Source organism: Apteryx mantelli, chromosome 3 (assembly GCF_036417845.1).
Source record: "Apteryx mantelli isolate bAptMan1 chromosome 3, bAptMan1.hap1, whole genome shotgun sequence".
Taxonomy (NCBI): Eukaryota; Metazoa; Chordata; class Aves; order Apterygiformes; family Apterygidae; genus Apteryx; species Apteryx mantelli.
This window is the reverse complement of record NC_089980.1, coordinates 92,512,221-92,526,208: the sequence shown is the minus strand read 5'-3', so window position 1 is coordinate 92,526,208 and position 13,988 is coordinate 92,512,221. Positions and strand designations below refer to the sequence as shown.

General features: G+C 34.6%; 1 protein-coding gene across 2 annotated transcripts in view; it reads right to left on the bottom strand.

The window, feature by feature from the left end:
* ASCC3 (activating signal cointegrator 1 complex subunit 3) overlaps positions 1-13,988 on the bottom strand; it is a 287,290-nt gene that overhangs the window by 170,510 nt on the left and 102,792 nt on the right. For both annotated transcript variants that reach the window (XM_067293927.1, XM_067293928.1), the window contains exons 12-13: positions 4,730-4,906; positions 1,513-1,584 (exon numbers count right to left, since the gene is read on the bottom strand). In XM_067293927.1, the coding sequence (XP_067150028.1) occupies positions 1,513-1,584; positions 4,730-4,906 (249 nt within the window). The remainder of the gene's footprint in view (positions 1-1,512; positions 1,585-4,729; positions 4,907-13,988) is intronic.

Below are 13,988 nucleotides of genomic sequence, written 5' to 3'. Positions count from 1 at the left end.
GCTGTAATTAAACAATTTATTGTATTATACTTGATTTTTAAAAATCCTACTGCACAGGTTTGTAGTCAGTCTTTTCCATAGCACAAAGAAAAGAGACGGGAAGAAAGGTGTAATAAATATATAGGAACAAAATACAACTTCCTCCCTGGAATCCAAGATATGTTACTTATTTAGATTTTATTGATTTAAAGAAACTGCTACTTGTAGAAATACTGTGTATATGCATTTATAGCTAGTGAAAATACATGAAATCAGAAAGAGTAGCAAGAAAGAAACAACTAAATGTACCTCTGCTAGAAATTTGGCAAGGTATGTGCATAATTGACAATGAGGAAAGAGCACACTAAACCTCCCTTGATATTGCCAACAAATTTTGTCAATACTCTTCAGTCATGAAAATATCAGCGCTTCCGCATGGAATATTCACAACTGAAAGTTTTCTGTAGTATTTGAATGTAGCACCAGTAATTGATATCAGCAAGAGAAGATAAATTTAAGAGTGATGTCAAACTAGTGAGAGCAGGAAGACTAAGAAGCTGCTGCTGAAGTACTTTCTTTTTCCTCAAGCTCAGAGCAATCACTTCCTTATGTCATAAACAAACAGTTCATCTGTTAAAAACACCATAATGTGAATTTCCTTGTAAAACAAGGAAAAGGTGTGATCTTAGTGCAATTTTTTGGGAAAGACTGTGTCTCTTTTACATCTAGATTATTTGGTGAAAAGACTCTTCAAGGATTATCTTGCACTGGCATTTGTTCCTGCTCTGAACAGGGGCCAAAACTGCTCAACTACTGCTTCTCATAGTGCTGGCATGTACAAATTCTAACAAAAAAAAGAGACTTTCAGAGGGGATGATCTAGAAGCATAACAATAACAGAGTGATAAACAATACAGGCAAATGAGTTAAGCCCACCATCTTAGTGGAGAGAAACGTCAAACTTTAAAATTCGCTGCAAAAACCTCTATTGTAAAATAAAACAGAAGGTTACTTCCTTAAAACCAAAAAATCAAGCCAAACCAAAACCAGGATATTTGAAATGACAGATACTAAGCCTCTTGTGAACCATATCCTGAACACTGTCTCATTCTTATCTTTCGTCTCTAACAAGAGACACTAGAATTGGAAAGACACAGGAAAGGGTGAGAGTAATAACTAAGTGCTGTAGTTTTTTAATTACTAAATGTACTTAAGCTTAAGATCTCTAAACTACTGACCTATTTTGCATTGTTATTTTAAATTAGTGTGATAAATATACAGTAATTATTTTAAAGGATATCTAAAGTACCAGGAATTTTCACCTTAGCTACAAACTAACGTTATTTAGTCTATTTAGATTTTCTTGCATGCTGTTTCTACGTAGTACTTTCAGGGTTAAAGGTGACCTCTGAAGTGATGCATCTCAAAATACAAAAAAGGAGATGAAACTATTTCTTTAAAACATCTTTATGATGCCTAACACTTTTTTTTTTTTAATGTGTTCTGAATGCAAGCTAAAACGAAAAACAAATACCTGGTGTCCAGCCATTATTTGCTTCAGCACATTTTCATAACATACTTCATCCATATGATTCAGCTGCTGCACCTGAAAACACATCACACCATACACATCATACATACTAAATCAGCTAATAGTAATCCATGAAATATGTGACTTTTAATATATTTCTGTCTATTTTGATCCTATATACAGAGTCTATGCATAAGACAAAGAACAAACTCATTCCTGTAATCAAGTATTATGTATTTCAGTATTTATTAAGTAATATTTAGTCATTATTTCTCAAGTAAGAGAATTATGCCATTAACTTTCCAATATACTGATTCCCGTTCCTAACAATATTGTGTTGTTATTCCAACTAACAATAATTTAAAAAGATCATGAAAATAAGTAGACAAAATACAAGACAGAGCAGTGGTTATAAAGGTTATTAAATGATATGGTTGCTTTTTTTAAATTATCATAAGAAAGACAACCCAATTCTATTCTTTATCTATTCCATATTAAAGAACTGGACTTCTACTGGATATTAATGGAGTATGCATTAAACACATGATCTTATCTTAACTTCAAATAATTCTTTTTATTTGGTACTATAAAAGCAGCTTTTATATTTCAGAAATAGATGTTCAGTCAATAACTGATTCTCAGATTTTTTGTCACAGAAAACAGAAGTTTCTGTGTAGTTGAGTCATGCACAGGAAACAGTGAAAGGTATCATGTATACAGTTTCTGATCATGGCTAAATAAGACGCTAAATTAAAAAAAAAAAGGTTTTCTGCAAGCAACTCTAAAAAGGTGGGGGTTTTTTCAATTTCTTTAATGCATCATGACTTTCACATATCTGTATAGCTACTTCAAGCTAATTTAAATATCATGTACCTATCTGAATACATCTCAATATGTGATAAATCAAACTAAAATCGGTATTAGGCTGAGTACTTTTAGCAGAACAACAGTGAGAAATCTTAGAGCCCAAGGCAAGAACTCCCCCACCTCTACTTTGCAAGGCTAATTGTGACTCTTCCAGCTGCCAACACTACTATGGAGAAGCAGACTTCCATCTAGATGCCAGCAGCAGCTGAGAGACAAATTTGGAAACTCTTCTGAACTGGAATGAAGCAGGTGCCCTATTATGCTCCCAGACTGTGATAGGCAATCTTTTTAGCAGAATCCAGAACTAAAAAGGATAAATATGCCTAAGTTCAGCATCAACTGCTTCCATTCGGAGCAGAAGTATTTTGGAAACATCATATACAATTTCTGTATGGTAAAAGCCTGTGAAAAAATGCTGAGCCCATCTGTAATAGCTAGAATAGTGACAGTTTGGTGGATGCTGTTCTTGTCTTTGAAGAAGGCTTGCCTGCAGTTTGCATATGATCTGGCAAATCAGCAATTTGTCCCCAATTTTGGGGGAGATTTTTCAGGTGAAACAAGTCAGAAAGCTGTGACAAAGCATCTACCTGAAGTACCGAACAGCCTCATCTCTCCTTGAGATTAGTCAAAGTGGATATAGATACATCAATGATACATCAATTGCATTCGTTTATGTTCTGCAAAAACTGCTTTTGATTCTATGGGTTCTTATAATGCTTTCCTCCTCTTGGAGGGACTAGGAGGATATTGATACTGGCAATCACTTGGCAGGTTCAATATTAGTATTATCCTGAACAGAACAGAAGCTTAACACTTGGACTTTTCAATTGCTATAAAGTATATTAAGTTGACTCTAAAATGTCTTTTACCCTATAAAATCTAGAATGACATTCTTCTGAAGAGCAAAATGCCGAACTCTTGGCCTGGAGTATTACCAAAGGCATTTTACTTGTCTGCCAGGCACTCATATTTCAGAATAACTACCATCTGCTAATATCTCCTCCCTGCCCCCCCCCTTTTTTTTTAAAGAAAACTTACCGTCTTTTATCATTTAAAACTTTACAGGATAATTCGTATATTTTGATTTTGAAATTACACACACATTCTAAAGATACTATGAAGAAATGCAGACTTTCCTTTTTTATTATTATATGATAAAACTAAATATTCAAATCAAGTATTAGGAAATGATCAAAGAAAAGCACCAGCAAATAATAGTGAAGGTACTTGAAACAATTAATGAAGGTTAAAATATGCAAAGCATACTAAGTACCATATGGTAAACTATTCTTGTGTGTATAGACTTGAAATGGCTCCCTACAGTTATAAAATAAGTTTCTTTCCTACACTGCAGATGGAGTGAACTATTTAAAGCACCTAGTAAGAAAGTCAATGTTCATTTTTACAAAAATGAAAAAAAATCCTAATATTGTTTAAGCTATGAAATTAACTTTTGATTGAAAATGTTTTGCTTTCTATTAAAACAGAATCATAGCAGAATTAGATTTTCTAAAAGTTGAGCTATAAAATATTATACCTACCCCTAAGTTACTTAGCCTTAATTATCAGCTTGTGAGACGCATAGGAAATCTTTGCAAACCAATTAATGGAAAGGTGTTTATATTAATTGCCTGTATTTAATGGAAGGATTATAATTTAAGTGTCAAGTGGCACTGCACTTAATTGACTTATGATTTTTTATAAGAATATTATATCTGCATAGCCTTGATGCTTCCCCAAATGAGTAAGAGACAAAGAATAAAGCAGCTCATTTAGCTACTACTTTAATGTATTTTCTATCAAATGTGCACATTTCATAGTTAATGCTTATTATACTAAGGTTTTGACCAATAATCACATCCCACTAGTGTTAAATTAACACGTGTCATACTACTAACATATATATCCAGATTTCATAAATTAGTATTTTTCCTATAACTGTCTAGTGATTATTTCTCAGGTATCCGAACAGTCAAACAAGGAGCACCATTGCTTCTAGCAAAGTGGAAAACTGAAATGAGAAAGGCAGAAGAATCAGCTTCTGAAGTGACTCTGTGGCTGAGGGTGATGATTTCTCCTTAATCAAGAAAAACTTTTACTAGCTAAGCGGAGAAAATGCAAAGCATATAATGGTGTCTAACTACAACAACAATTGTAAGATCCATCTTAGAGTGATGAAGCAGGATTCTTAAAGTGCCTTTCAAAACCATGCATCTTTTTACAGAATAAAATGTTTCATAAAGCACCTGTAGCATAATAATAAACCAGTAGTCCCTACACATTTACAAATTACATAGGCAAAGCATGAGCAAAACAAACAGCAACCTCTTCTTTAGCATTCATGGTTCTTTACCTTATTGGTTGTCTTAATTCCTATAAATGTTTGCCCCAGTGGTACTGGTCGAAAACGGCCATCAAAGTAGAATAGTCCAATGCAGGGATTCACATGCAGAAATGTAGCAACATCAAGATAGTTAGGTAATGTAGCTGAAAGGCCCAATATCCTAATCATACTTTGTGTAGATTCAACCTATTTAAAAACAAAACAAAATAAAAAAACCTGTAGGTGATGCAAGTGTTATAAATCAAGAAATCAAGCATTATAAGAGTTGTTAACATCCCTTACAAAATAATAACATGAAAGAAGCAATTAATACTTTATACAAAAGGTGAACAATAGAGCTAGTGATTATCCTGCATTGAAGAAATCGAAGCACTGCATTTCCATTAAAACTTGCTTATTCACCTTGATGTTTCATTGTATGTTTGCCCTCCAAAAAGTTAACAGTCATGAACTGACATGGAGGAGCAATAGCAGTAAAATTAGCTTTGTTAAGAAGGTATAGACCAATTTATAGGCAAACTAGAAAAGATAATTTAGTATCATTTGCTCCTTCTTTGAATTCACACCACAGGTCTGAAAAAAAGAACAGGGTAATTTGTGTCATTCCTCAGTCTTGGCTTTTTTTTAGACCTTTCCACAACTCTTCTAGGCAATCTATTCTAGTATTTCACTGCCTGTACTTCTCCGGTATGTATCAGTACTTCTGCAAACTTGAAGATATTTAAATACAAAGAAGCTGCACTGTAATAGACATTTTTTTTTAGCATTTTTTTCATATGCACAAAAAGTTTGCATTACATGACTTCCCATGGGATAAGGGGTAGAAATGGTGTTTGGTATAATGCAACGCTGCGTTCCAGTTTGCATGTTACTTGTGTTTCTTTCAAAAACCACCAAACCAACCAAAGCAGATTTGAACCAGGAAAACACACAAGAGTTTTCCCATATTCTTTTAGACTATTAATAGCTACTGAAGGGAGTACCAGTGTAGTCTGGCTCACAACTTTATTAGTGTCATTTAGAAACAAAGTTCGCAGTAATGTTCATCAAAAGGCATTCTGTCCAGTATAAATGAAGTCATATACCAGGTTCTCAATTTGTCTCAAATATGTGAATATCTCATAAGGGTTATGTTCTTCCACCTGGGCAGGTCCTGAAAGGTTTTCAAAAAAGACGATAAAAAGCACATGAAGAACATTCTCAATGAATATAAAAGAGACTATCCCTTAATAAAGACCTGGTGAATAAGAAGCATCCAAATATTAAGAAAGAAACCCTCAAACTCCCCCCCGCCAAGTCCTTATATGTGAAGCAAAGTGAACCCCTAAGTGGCTTGATAATAGACATATCAGCAAAAATCTGGATGATTAAACTGTGCACACAACCAACTAAACAACACAGAAAACCTCCTAACTGATTGACCCTTCAGCACCTATATAAAGAGCGGATCTGGGGGGGAAAAAAAAAAAAAAGCTCATGTATAACAAAGTCTTATATTTAAACTCAAATTCTGAGATGACTGGGACACAAGGGATTTCATTTTCAAAAGTCTTCCATTTGCAGGGAACAAAATCATCATCCAACACTGAGACTGCGGATAAGCATGTTAACAAATAAACATTTCTAAATGCAATATCATTTCTCATATGTCTCTTTATAGCTGGATTACCTGACAACCTATGGACTATAGTCAACCTACACCATATAGCTTTGAGGAGGTTTTTTATTTTTATTTTTTAATATTTTAATCCCTTTTACTATTAATAGATGAATAAAATTTATATCTTATTTAAAATAACACTTTTATTAATTTATGTAAACTTTTTTAACTTGAATGTGTAAGAACAGTAACCATCTGCTGATATATTTATTTTATAGTTTGCTCACAATCACCTAAACAAGCTGAAAGTGTCATTGAGCTCCAATTTATAAAACATTTGATTTTGCTAAATTTAATAACAACTTTTAAAAAATCTCCTAAAAGTCTGAAAACAGAAGATACTAGTTTCAAAGTGTGCTTGATTCCATCAAAACAAAGGTGAGAAATCATTTTAAGAATTTAAATAATTAACAAGAACTCCGCTTAATAACCATGGAATTATGAAATTTCACAGAAGCTAGCTGCAAGCTGTGTGCTCAAAGTTTTATTTCAAAATATAAATCATGTCTAAAAACCAGTTACAGAAAGACTTCACTTTCAAAACTCTTCCAAAAGGAACTTTCTAATATTATTGATCTGGCAGGTGCTAAGTCTATTGGCCCTCTAGTTAGGAGATGATGAAAACTCTGAACTCTACACAAAAATGCCAGCAGGTCGTTAATACAAGCAACAGCAATTAAAACTATTGATATGCATGACAAATTTTAACAAAATATTTCTATTATTTGGATACTTTGTATTATATTGGTACATATGTGTATGTATATAATGCCAATAAATCTAAAATTTACAAATTATTTGGACAATTATTTTTCTATTTGTATTAAAGCACAAAAATCAAGTCAGTGTGCTAAAAGAACCCCTCAGGTAATAATGCATTTTATTCTATTTAAATATGAAGATTAATAAAACATTAATAAAAGGACTATTAATAAGCTGATTTAAAACTGTAAGTACAGAATATTCAAAATGAAATTTGGTGCTCCTTTTCTACAAACTCTCCACCAACACATAACAGGTTTCCATTTGCAGCAATTTCTTAGTATCTTCCTTAGCTACTTTTCTGAGCTTTTTATTCCCAATAGTGTTTAATGTAAATATAGTGGAGAAGGAGCCTGAACAACCAATGTCATTGGCTTCACAGTGTTTGGTGAAAACCTATGAGCCTTTTTCAAGGTTAGGATAGGTAAGTTGACATCTTTATTATTAAAGTTGTTAGGTAGCCTTTATTAACTGCTGTAGATGATCACTGCCACATATGCCTGAAACAAACCTAGAACGCTTATTGCAAACAGGTAGAAGAAGTTGCTGTTGAAGTGATATTACATTAGAAATCAAAAAGATTTGTCAAAAGCATCTCAGAAGCCACAGCTTGACTGAGCTGTAAGCATTTAAATATTTGGAATGAAAAACTAACAGGACATTTTGCTCAAAACAAAAAAATCTTGCCTCATTGATCCCTACCTTCTATATGAAATTCCCCTCGGTAAATATTTCTTATATGGCTCTCAAATGGAAGCAGTACTGTTAGACTCCAAAGAGATTCAGAAAATGGTCACAGAGGATTTATTAAAATCAAGAATATAACTAAGTGCTCCAGAGTCCAATAAAAGTAATCTGGAAATCCTCTAAACCATTCCAAAGACTTTCATTTAACTTCGTTCAAGGCCTTCCTGAAAATATTTATTTGCTCACCATCTACCTTTACATCACTAATGTACAATATTAAACTTATATCACTTTCATAAAATAATAAAAATTAACATAAAGAAATCAAGAAGCAGAAAAGGTATGCTTATCCTAAAAGATAAACTATCATAAGAGTATCCAATAATTTTATGCTCACATCACATTCAAACTGTAAACTGAAACTCCTTGTGTCTGCATATGATCATGAGCATACATAGAATGAGGTTTGTTTATTCTTTTAATTATATAACAAGTCAAAATATAAACAGTGACCAAAACTCTCCTAAAGTTAAAAGTCACAAAAACAAAATTAACTCAACCATAACATGATTTATTTTTGTCATTTTTGCTTTTTTCTCTGTGATTATAATTGTTTCAATTATTTATCTACTATTTAGCTGTCCAAGCACTACAAAGACTTTAGTTTTCATAGTGGTTTTTTTAGAATTAAATAGATTTTTAGAATTCAGAGTTCTAAGCTGAATATGTTTTTGAGTACTTTTCTGACTTTCCTTATAATAGCAAATGTTAGCATGTATTTTGCTCACAGATGCTTCAGAAAAGTAAGTCTTGAAGGTGTGCAGATGCCCTTTGTAAACATAGTCCAATCAAACATTAATATTTTAAATGTGCTAGATCACTTATTGTTTGGTTCTAGAAGTCTCAGTCAGGGATTGTGCCTTAATATACATGATATTGTGAACACACAGGCTTCTGCTGAAATTGCAGTAAAAATTACTGAAATGACCTTTTGGATGACAAAGTTCTGTTCACGCTCCCTGTCACTGGCTGGTGGCATTCAGCTAAGCGCATTTTCTTCTCTACTGGCACAATTTCAAACCTTTTAATCTTCCAATGTGTTAAATTATTTCAGGAAAAAAAAAGTAAGCACCATTTGGAATTTGCAGGGCTTCCTTTGGAAAACTGAACTGTCAGAGTGTTTGCACACCGTATTCTTTGAAAGCTTTACTATATTTTATTGATTTTGTATTACGCTGGAAGTAAAATTGCCATAACTATATTTAATTGACATACCTAATTAGTATATCTAATTCAGAAGCATTCATAGAGGCACGTGGAGAACTGACAGCATGTTCACTACACACGCTTGCTGAATGCTGTTATCAAACCATGAAATTCTACATATACAGAAAAAGCAAACAGAAGATAGCTATTCCATACCGATTTCCACACTCGAGTATCAGCTGCATTTACACTGTGAGAGATAAAGGATCAGGTATGGGAAATGCCTCTTTGGACTGTAAATTGATCACAGCAGGATCATTTTCTTCCTAACAGGTTTTAAGACTTGCACATCATGTTATTACATTACAGCCACCACTTGAGAGAATAGAGAGTACGCATAGAAATACTCTTTTATCTGACTTCTAAAGTTTTTCCTGAACTTTGTGATCTTGGCAATCGTCCATTTCCATGTATTAAAACATCACATTCACAGAATGAATTACAATCAAGCTGGAAAGCACATCCCTGACTGTTCAGCTCAGTCACAGAATTAAGTGACAGACAAGTTTACACATTTTAATCTTTTAAGAACAGTCCACTGGTTAGAAATTAATCTGATATTCAGACGACCGAGGATCACTTCAGTACACTGTCCATAGCAAGTCTGTATGCCCTTCAGACATTCACTGAAGATGCACAGAAAATTAAACACAAGCAATTCTTAGCTGTTGGACCAGATGTGCAAGATTGCTTAACTTCAGTTCCTGAATTCTTAGCTCAGCACTGGCAAGAACCAGGTACTGCAAACTGGGATTCACATTAAGTATTAGTTACTCTGAAGACAGACTATCTTCAAGTCTCAGCCTCTTACAAGATCTATGATTTTCACATTATCCATGGGGAAAAAAAAAGGCAGGAATTTTTATAGGAAATTTCAGACAAAAGAATTAGAGGTGTTTCAAAATGACTAAGAAGGTAGTTTGCACAGATATTTGACCAGTGTTTACTCTTTACTGTTGTCTTGTTTAGTGTCTAATGAAACTACTAAGAAGTTGTCGATCAGTCCACATCAGTGATAACTTCCTAGTTTTAGGAACAAAAATGGAAAAACCAAGAAAAATAAGAACGTTAAAACTGCAGAATCAAATGTACACACTAAAAATGCAATTACTAATACTGTTCTGAAGATTCTATATAGGACGTTATCTACAACTCTGAGCACAGAATGCATTTGTTACTAGGCAACCATCTAGTTAAGTAATTTTATAAATGAGTCTTACTCTGCTACCAATGAACCCTGAAAATACTGTGATCTCAGTCCTCCATTTAGAATATATTCAAAAATCTAGAAGCACTGAAGAGAAGTAACCATGCAGAGAGCCGTATTATTTTACCTCAGCCAAAATACTAAGTATACAACACTTTGCTTTAAGAAACAATGATTTGAATATACCTTTTAAAGACATTTCTACACCCTGCACAGTGCCATGACAGTTTTTGTTGAATGACAAAATGCCTTTTCAAGCTATGCTTACTATTTTATTCCAAAATTGAGAAACAAAAAGTATGAACTCTTCTATAAATCAGTTTGTGTTCCTGTATTCTCAAAGAGCATAAAATATGACAATCAAGATTACCTTTTAAACTCCAGGAATTCACCAGGAAAACAGAAAAATTTTCAAATGCCAATAATAAAAAATGACATGCAGGATGACTGCCTGACATCACTTCCAAGGAAAGTAATAGAAAAGTTTCTGTAAGATTCATTCAAATATCTGCTACATAACAATTTCAAAACAAGTGCAGGTTTGTTTAAAAAAATAGGACTTCATTTTTTACACAACTACAAGGTTGCCTGATAAAGATAACAAGGGTAGAGGCATTTAAGGCATTTCACTTAGTGCTGCACAATATACTATTTAAAAACAACATCATACAATAACAATAAAATGTATATTAAATTTATTGCAAACTGATGAACTGACAGCTTTTAAAAAGAATGTCTTGTTGAGAAATAACAATTAAATAGGGATGTATCTAACTGCATTCTGAGCCTGACTATTCAATAATTTTATCCATGATAAGCAGCAAATAAAAACTAACTAGTGACAAGAAGAGCAGGTGATTGGCAGAATTAATATAACTGGTGTGTGCATCAGCCATATTGATAAGTCTAACTTGCTAGTCCCATTCAAATGAAATTTCTTTTAATTTAGTTCATTCTGAAACAGGCCACAGCTGCAAAATGAGACACTATTTTCAGGGAACGTTCTTGTAGCTAGAAGTGAATCCTAGAGCAACTATTAAAAAAGTTTGTTTGAGGACTTAATAAAAAAGCGTATGAATGTAAGCTCCCAAGATGACGTGTTAGCAAATAAAGTACATGAGAAAAGAGAGACAAAGAGGAAACTTAGTAGTGGGAGGAAGATGTTTTACCTGTGTATATGCCACAACAAAAAACATCACAGAAGTTCTATACCCAATATTGTTGTCATCTTTTAAAAGAACAATTGGCAAATATGAGACATTTCAGAGAAAAAAGTAATCCACTATAATTGGAAACTAAAAATAAATTATTGTACAAGGCTCCAGTAAACTTGTTTGGTTTATCCTATAACAGAGAAGGCTGAGAAATGACTTGATCAGTGTATATAAGGAACCTCAAAGGTATAAAAAACTAACAGCAGTCACTCAGCTAAAAAATGAAGAATCAAATGAAATGCCAATGTCACTATTTACTGATGTCTTAAAGAAAGCATTCCAGTCCCAAAAGACACATGGATGAACTACAGCTGGATACAGTTAGGGACGAGATAAGGAGCTAGATGAATCTTTCCTATGACAGAATCAGCTGCTCTTAAGTCAATAGCTATCAGCCTTTTTTTGGATGCAATTTTTCTTAATCAAGAATGAGATAATATGCCCAAATACAGAAGGATTAGGCATTTGGTTTTGGGTGGGAAACCTCTGATTTTTTTGCTTCTGATTTCCATTAAGGAGGGAAAATGGGGAAACAAAGGGACAGACGAAAAAGAGGTGAAGATAATAAGGAACTAGAGATACTGAAATGCATCCAGAGCAAGTTTTTTACATTACAGCTGAGAGAAAAAACGGAGAAAACTTCTTGAGCACTGTGTCATGAAGAAAGAACATTAGGAAAGAAAACTCAGAAGAGAAAAAGTAGAATTGCCGGGGAAAAAGAAGACCAAGACAATGATTAGAAATGGAAAAAGCATGGAAGTAGACAGTGAGTCACACTTGTAAAGAACAGGTAGAAAAGTCTGTGTGTACTAGATCCAGCCACCACACTCCAAAATTTGGAATGAAACATAAAGACTCTTAGTATCAGCAAATATTTTTGAAACTCAGTGGGAACTAGCACTTGATTTGCCAGGTGCCAGAAAAGTATCACTGGATCCAAGCAGACTGTGTGCAGTTTGCAGCAATTCAGCTGCTGAGTTCCAGTAACTAGGGGTGTCCCCCAGGGGTCAACACTGGGTCCAATCCTGTTCAACTTATTCATCAAGGGCCTGGATGAAGGGACAGAGTGCACCCTCAGCAAGTTTGCTGATGATACAAAACTGGGAGAAGCGGCTGATACACCAGAGGGACCTAGACAGGCTGGAGAGGTGAGTGGAGAGGAACCTCATGAAGTTCAACAAAGGCAAGTGCAGGGTCCTGCACCTAGGGAGAAATAACCCCATGCACCAGTACAGGTTGGGGGCTGACCTGCTGGAAAGCAGCTCTGCGGAGAAGGACCTGGGATTCCTGGTGGACACCAAGTTGAACATGAGGCAGCAATGTGCCCCTGTGGCCAAGAAGGCCAATGGTCTCCTGGGCTGCAACAGGAAGAGTGTTGCCAGCAGGTGGAGGGAGGTGATTCTCCCCCTCTACTCAGCCCTGGTGAGGCCACATCTGGAGTACTGTGTCCAGTTCTGGGCTCCCCAGTACAAGAGGCATGTGGCACTACTGGAGGGAGTCCAGCGAAGGGCTACAAAGCTGATTAGGGGACTGGAGCGTCTCTCTTATGAGGAAAGACTGAGAGAGCTGGGCCTGTTCAGCCTGGAGAAGAGAAGGCTGAGAGGAGATCTTATCAATGTGTACAAGTATCTGAAGGGAGGGTGTCGAGAGGATGGAGCCAGACTCTTTTCAGTGGTGCCCAGCGATAGGACGCGAGGCAACGGGCACAAACTGAAACACAGGCAGTTCCATCTGAATCCATTCAACAGGCTTAGGAATCATCACCAGAAACACAGCTACACACCCATTATTTATCTAGCAACTTGGCCAATCTGATTCAGTCTGATTTAAAACAGTAATATAAAAAAAAGACTGTGGAAAGCATCCTTAAGACAGGAGCTCCAGCCACCCAAAATCTGAAAAGTCTTTTGCTACAGATTTTCATATATATAACTTATGATTCACACAGTTCAGAGAAGGTTATCAAAAAAAAAAATCACATCATTCCTAGTGTTCAACTAGTAACAAGCAGAACACTCAGTATAGTTTTTGTGAAAAAGCTACCCATAAAAGAAACAAAGAAGCTATCAACATCTCTGAATAATTATGACAAAAGAATTCAATGTACTCTAAAAGCAGTTCATTTTTCCTTTCGAACTAATAAGCTTAGTAGATATTACAGAACTGTGGAAATTTTGATTAAAAAGTTTAAGCATTTTGGTTTTACATCCGTGTTTTGCTCTAAAACTTTAAACATCAAAGATAAATTAGTTTCAAAGAAATTGTTTGATGTTATACCTATGCTCTATAACAGACCTCAAAGCAACTTTTCCACTAAAATGTTTAGCAAAGTCAATTTAAATCACTTGCAAAAACATTCTCTAAAATTTTAAAAGTGCAAACATGCACAAATATGCTGCTTTTTCTGCTATGAGTAAGACTGTCAGCAATCCTACTACATATGCTCCTTACAGATTTAAAAAAACACCTGTT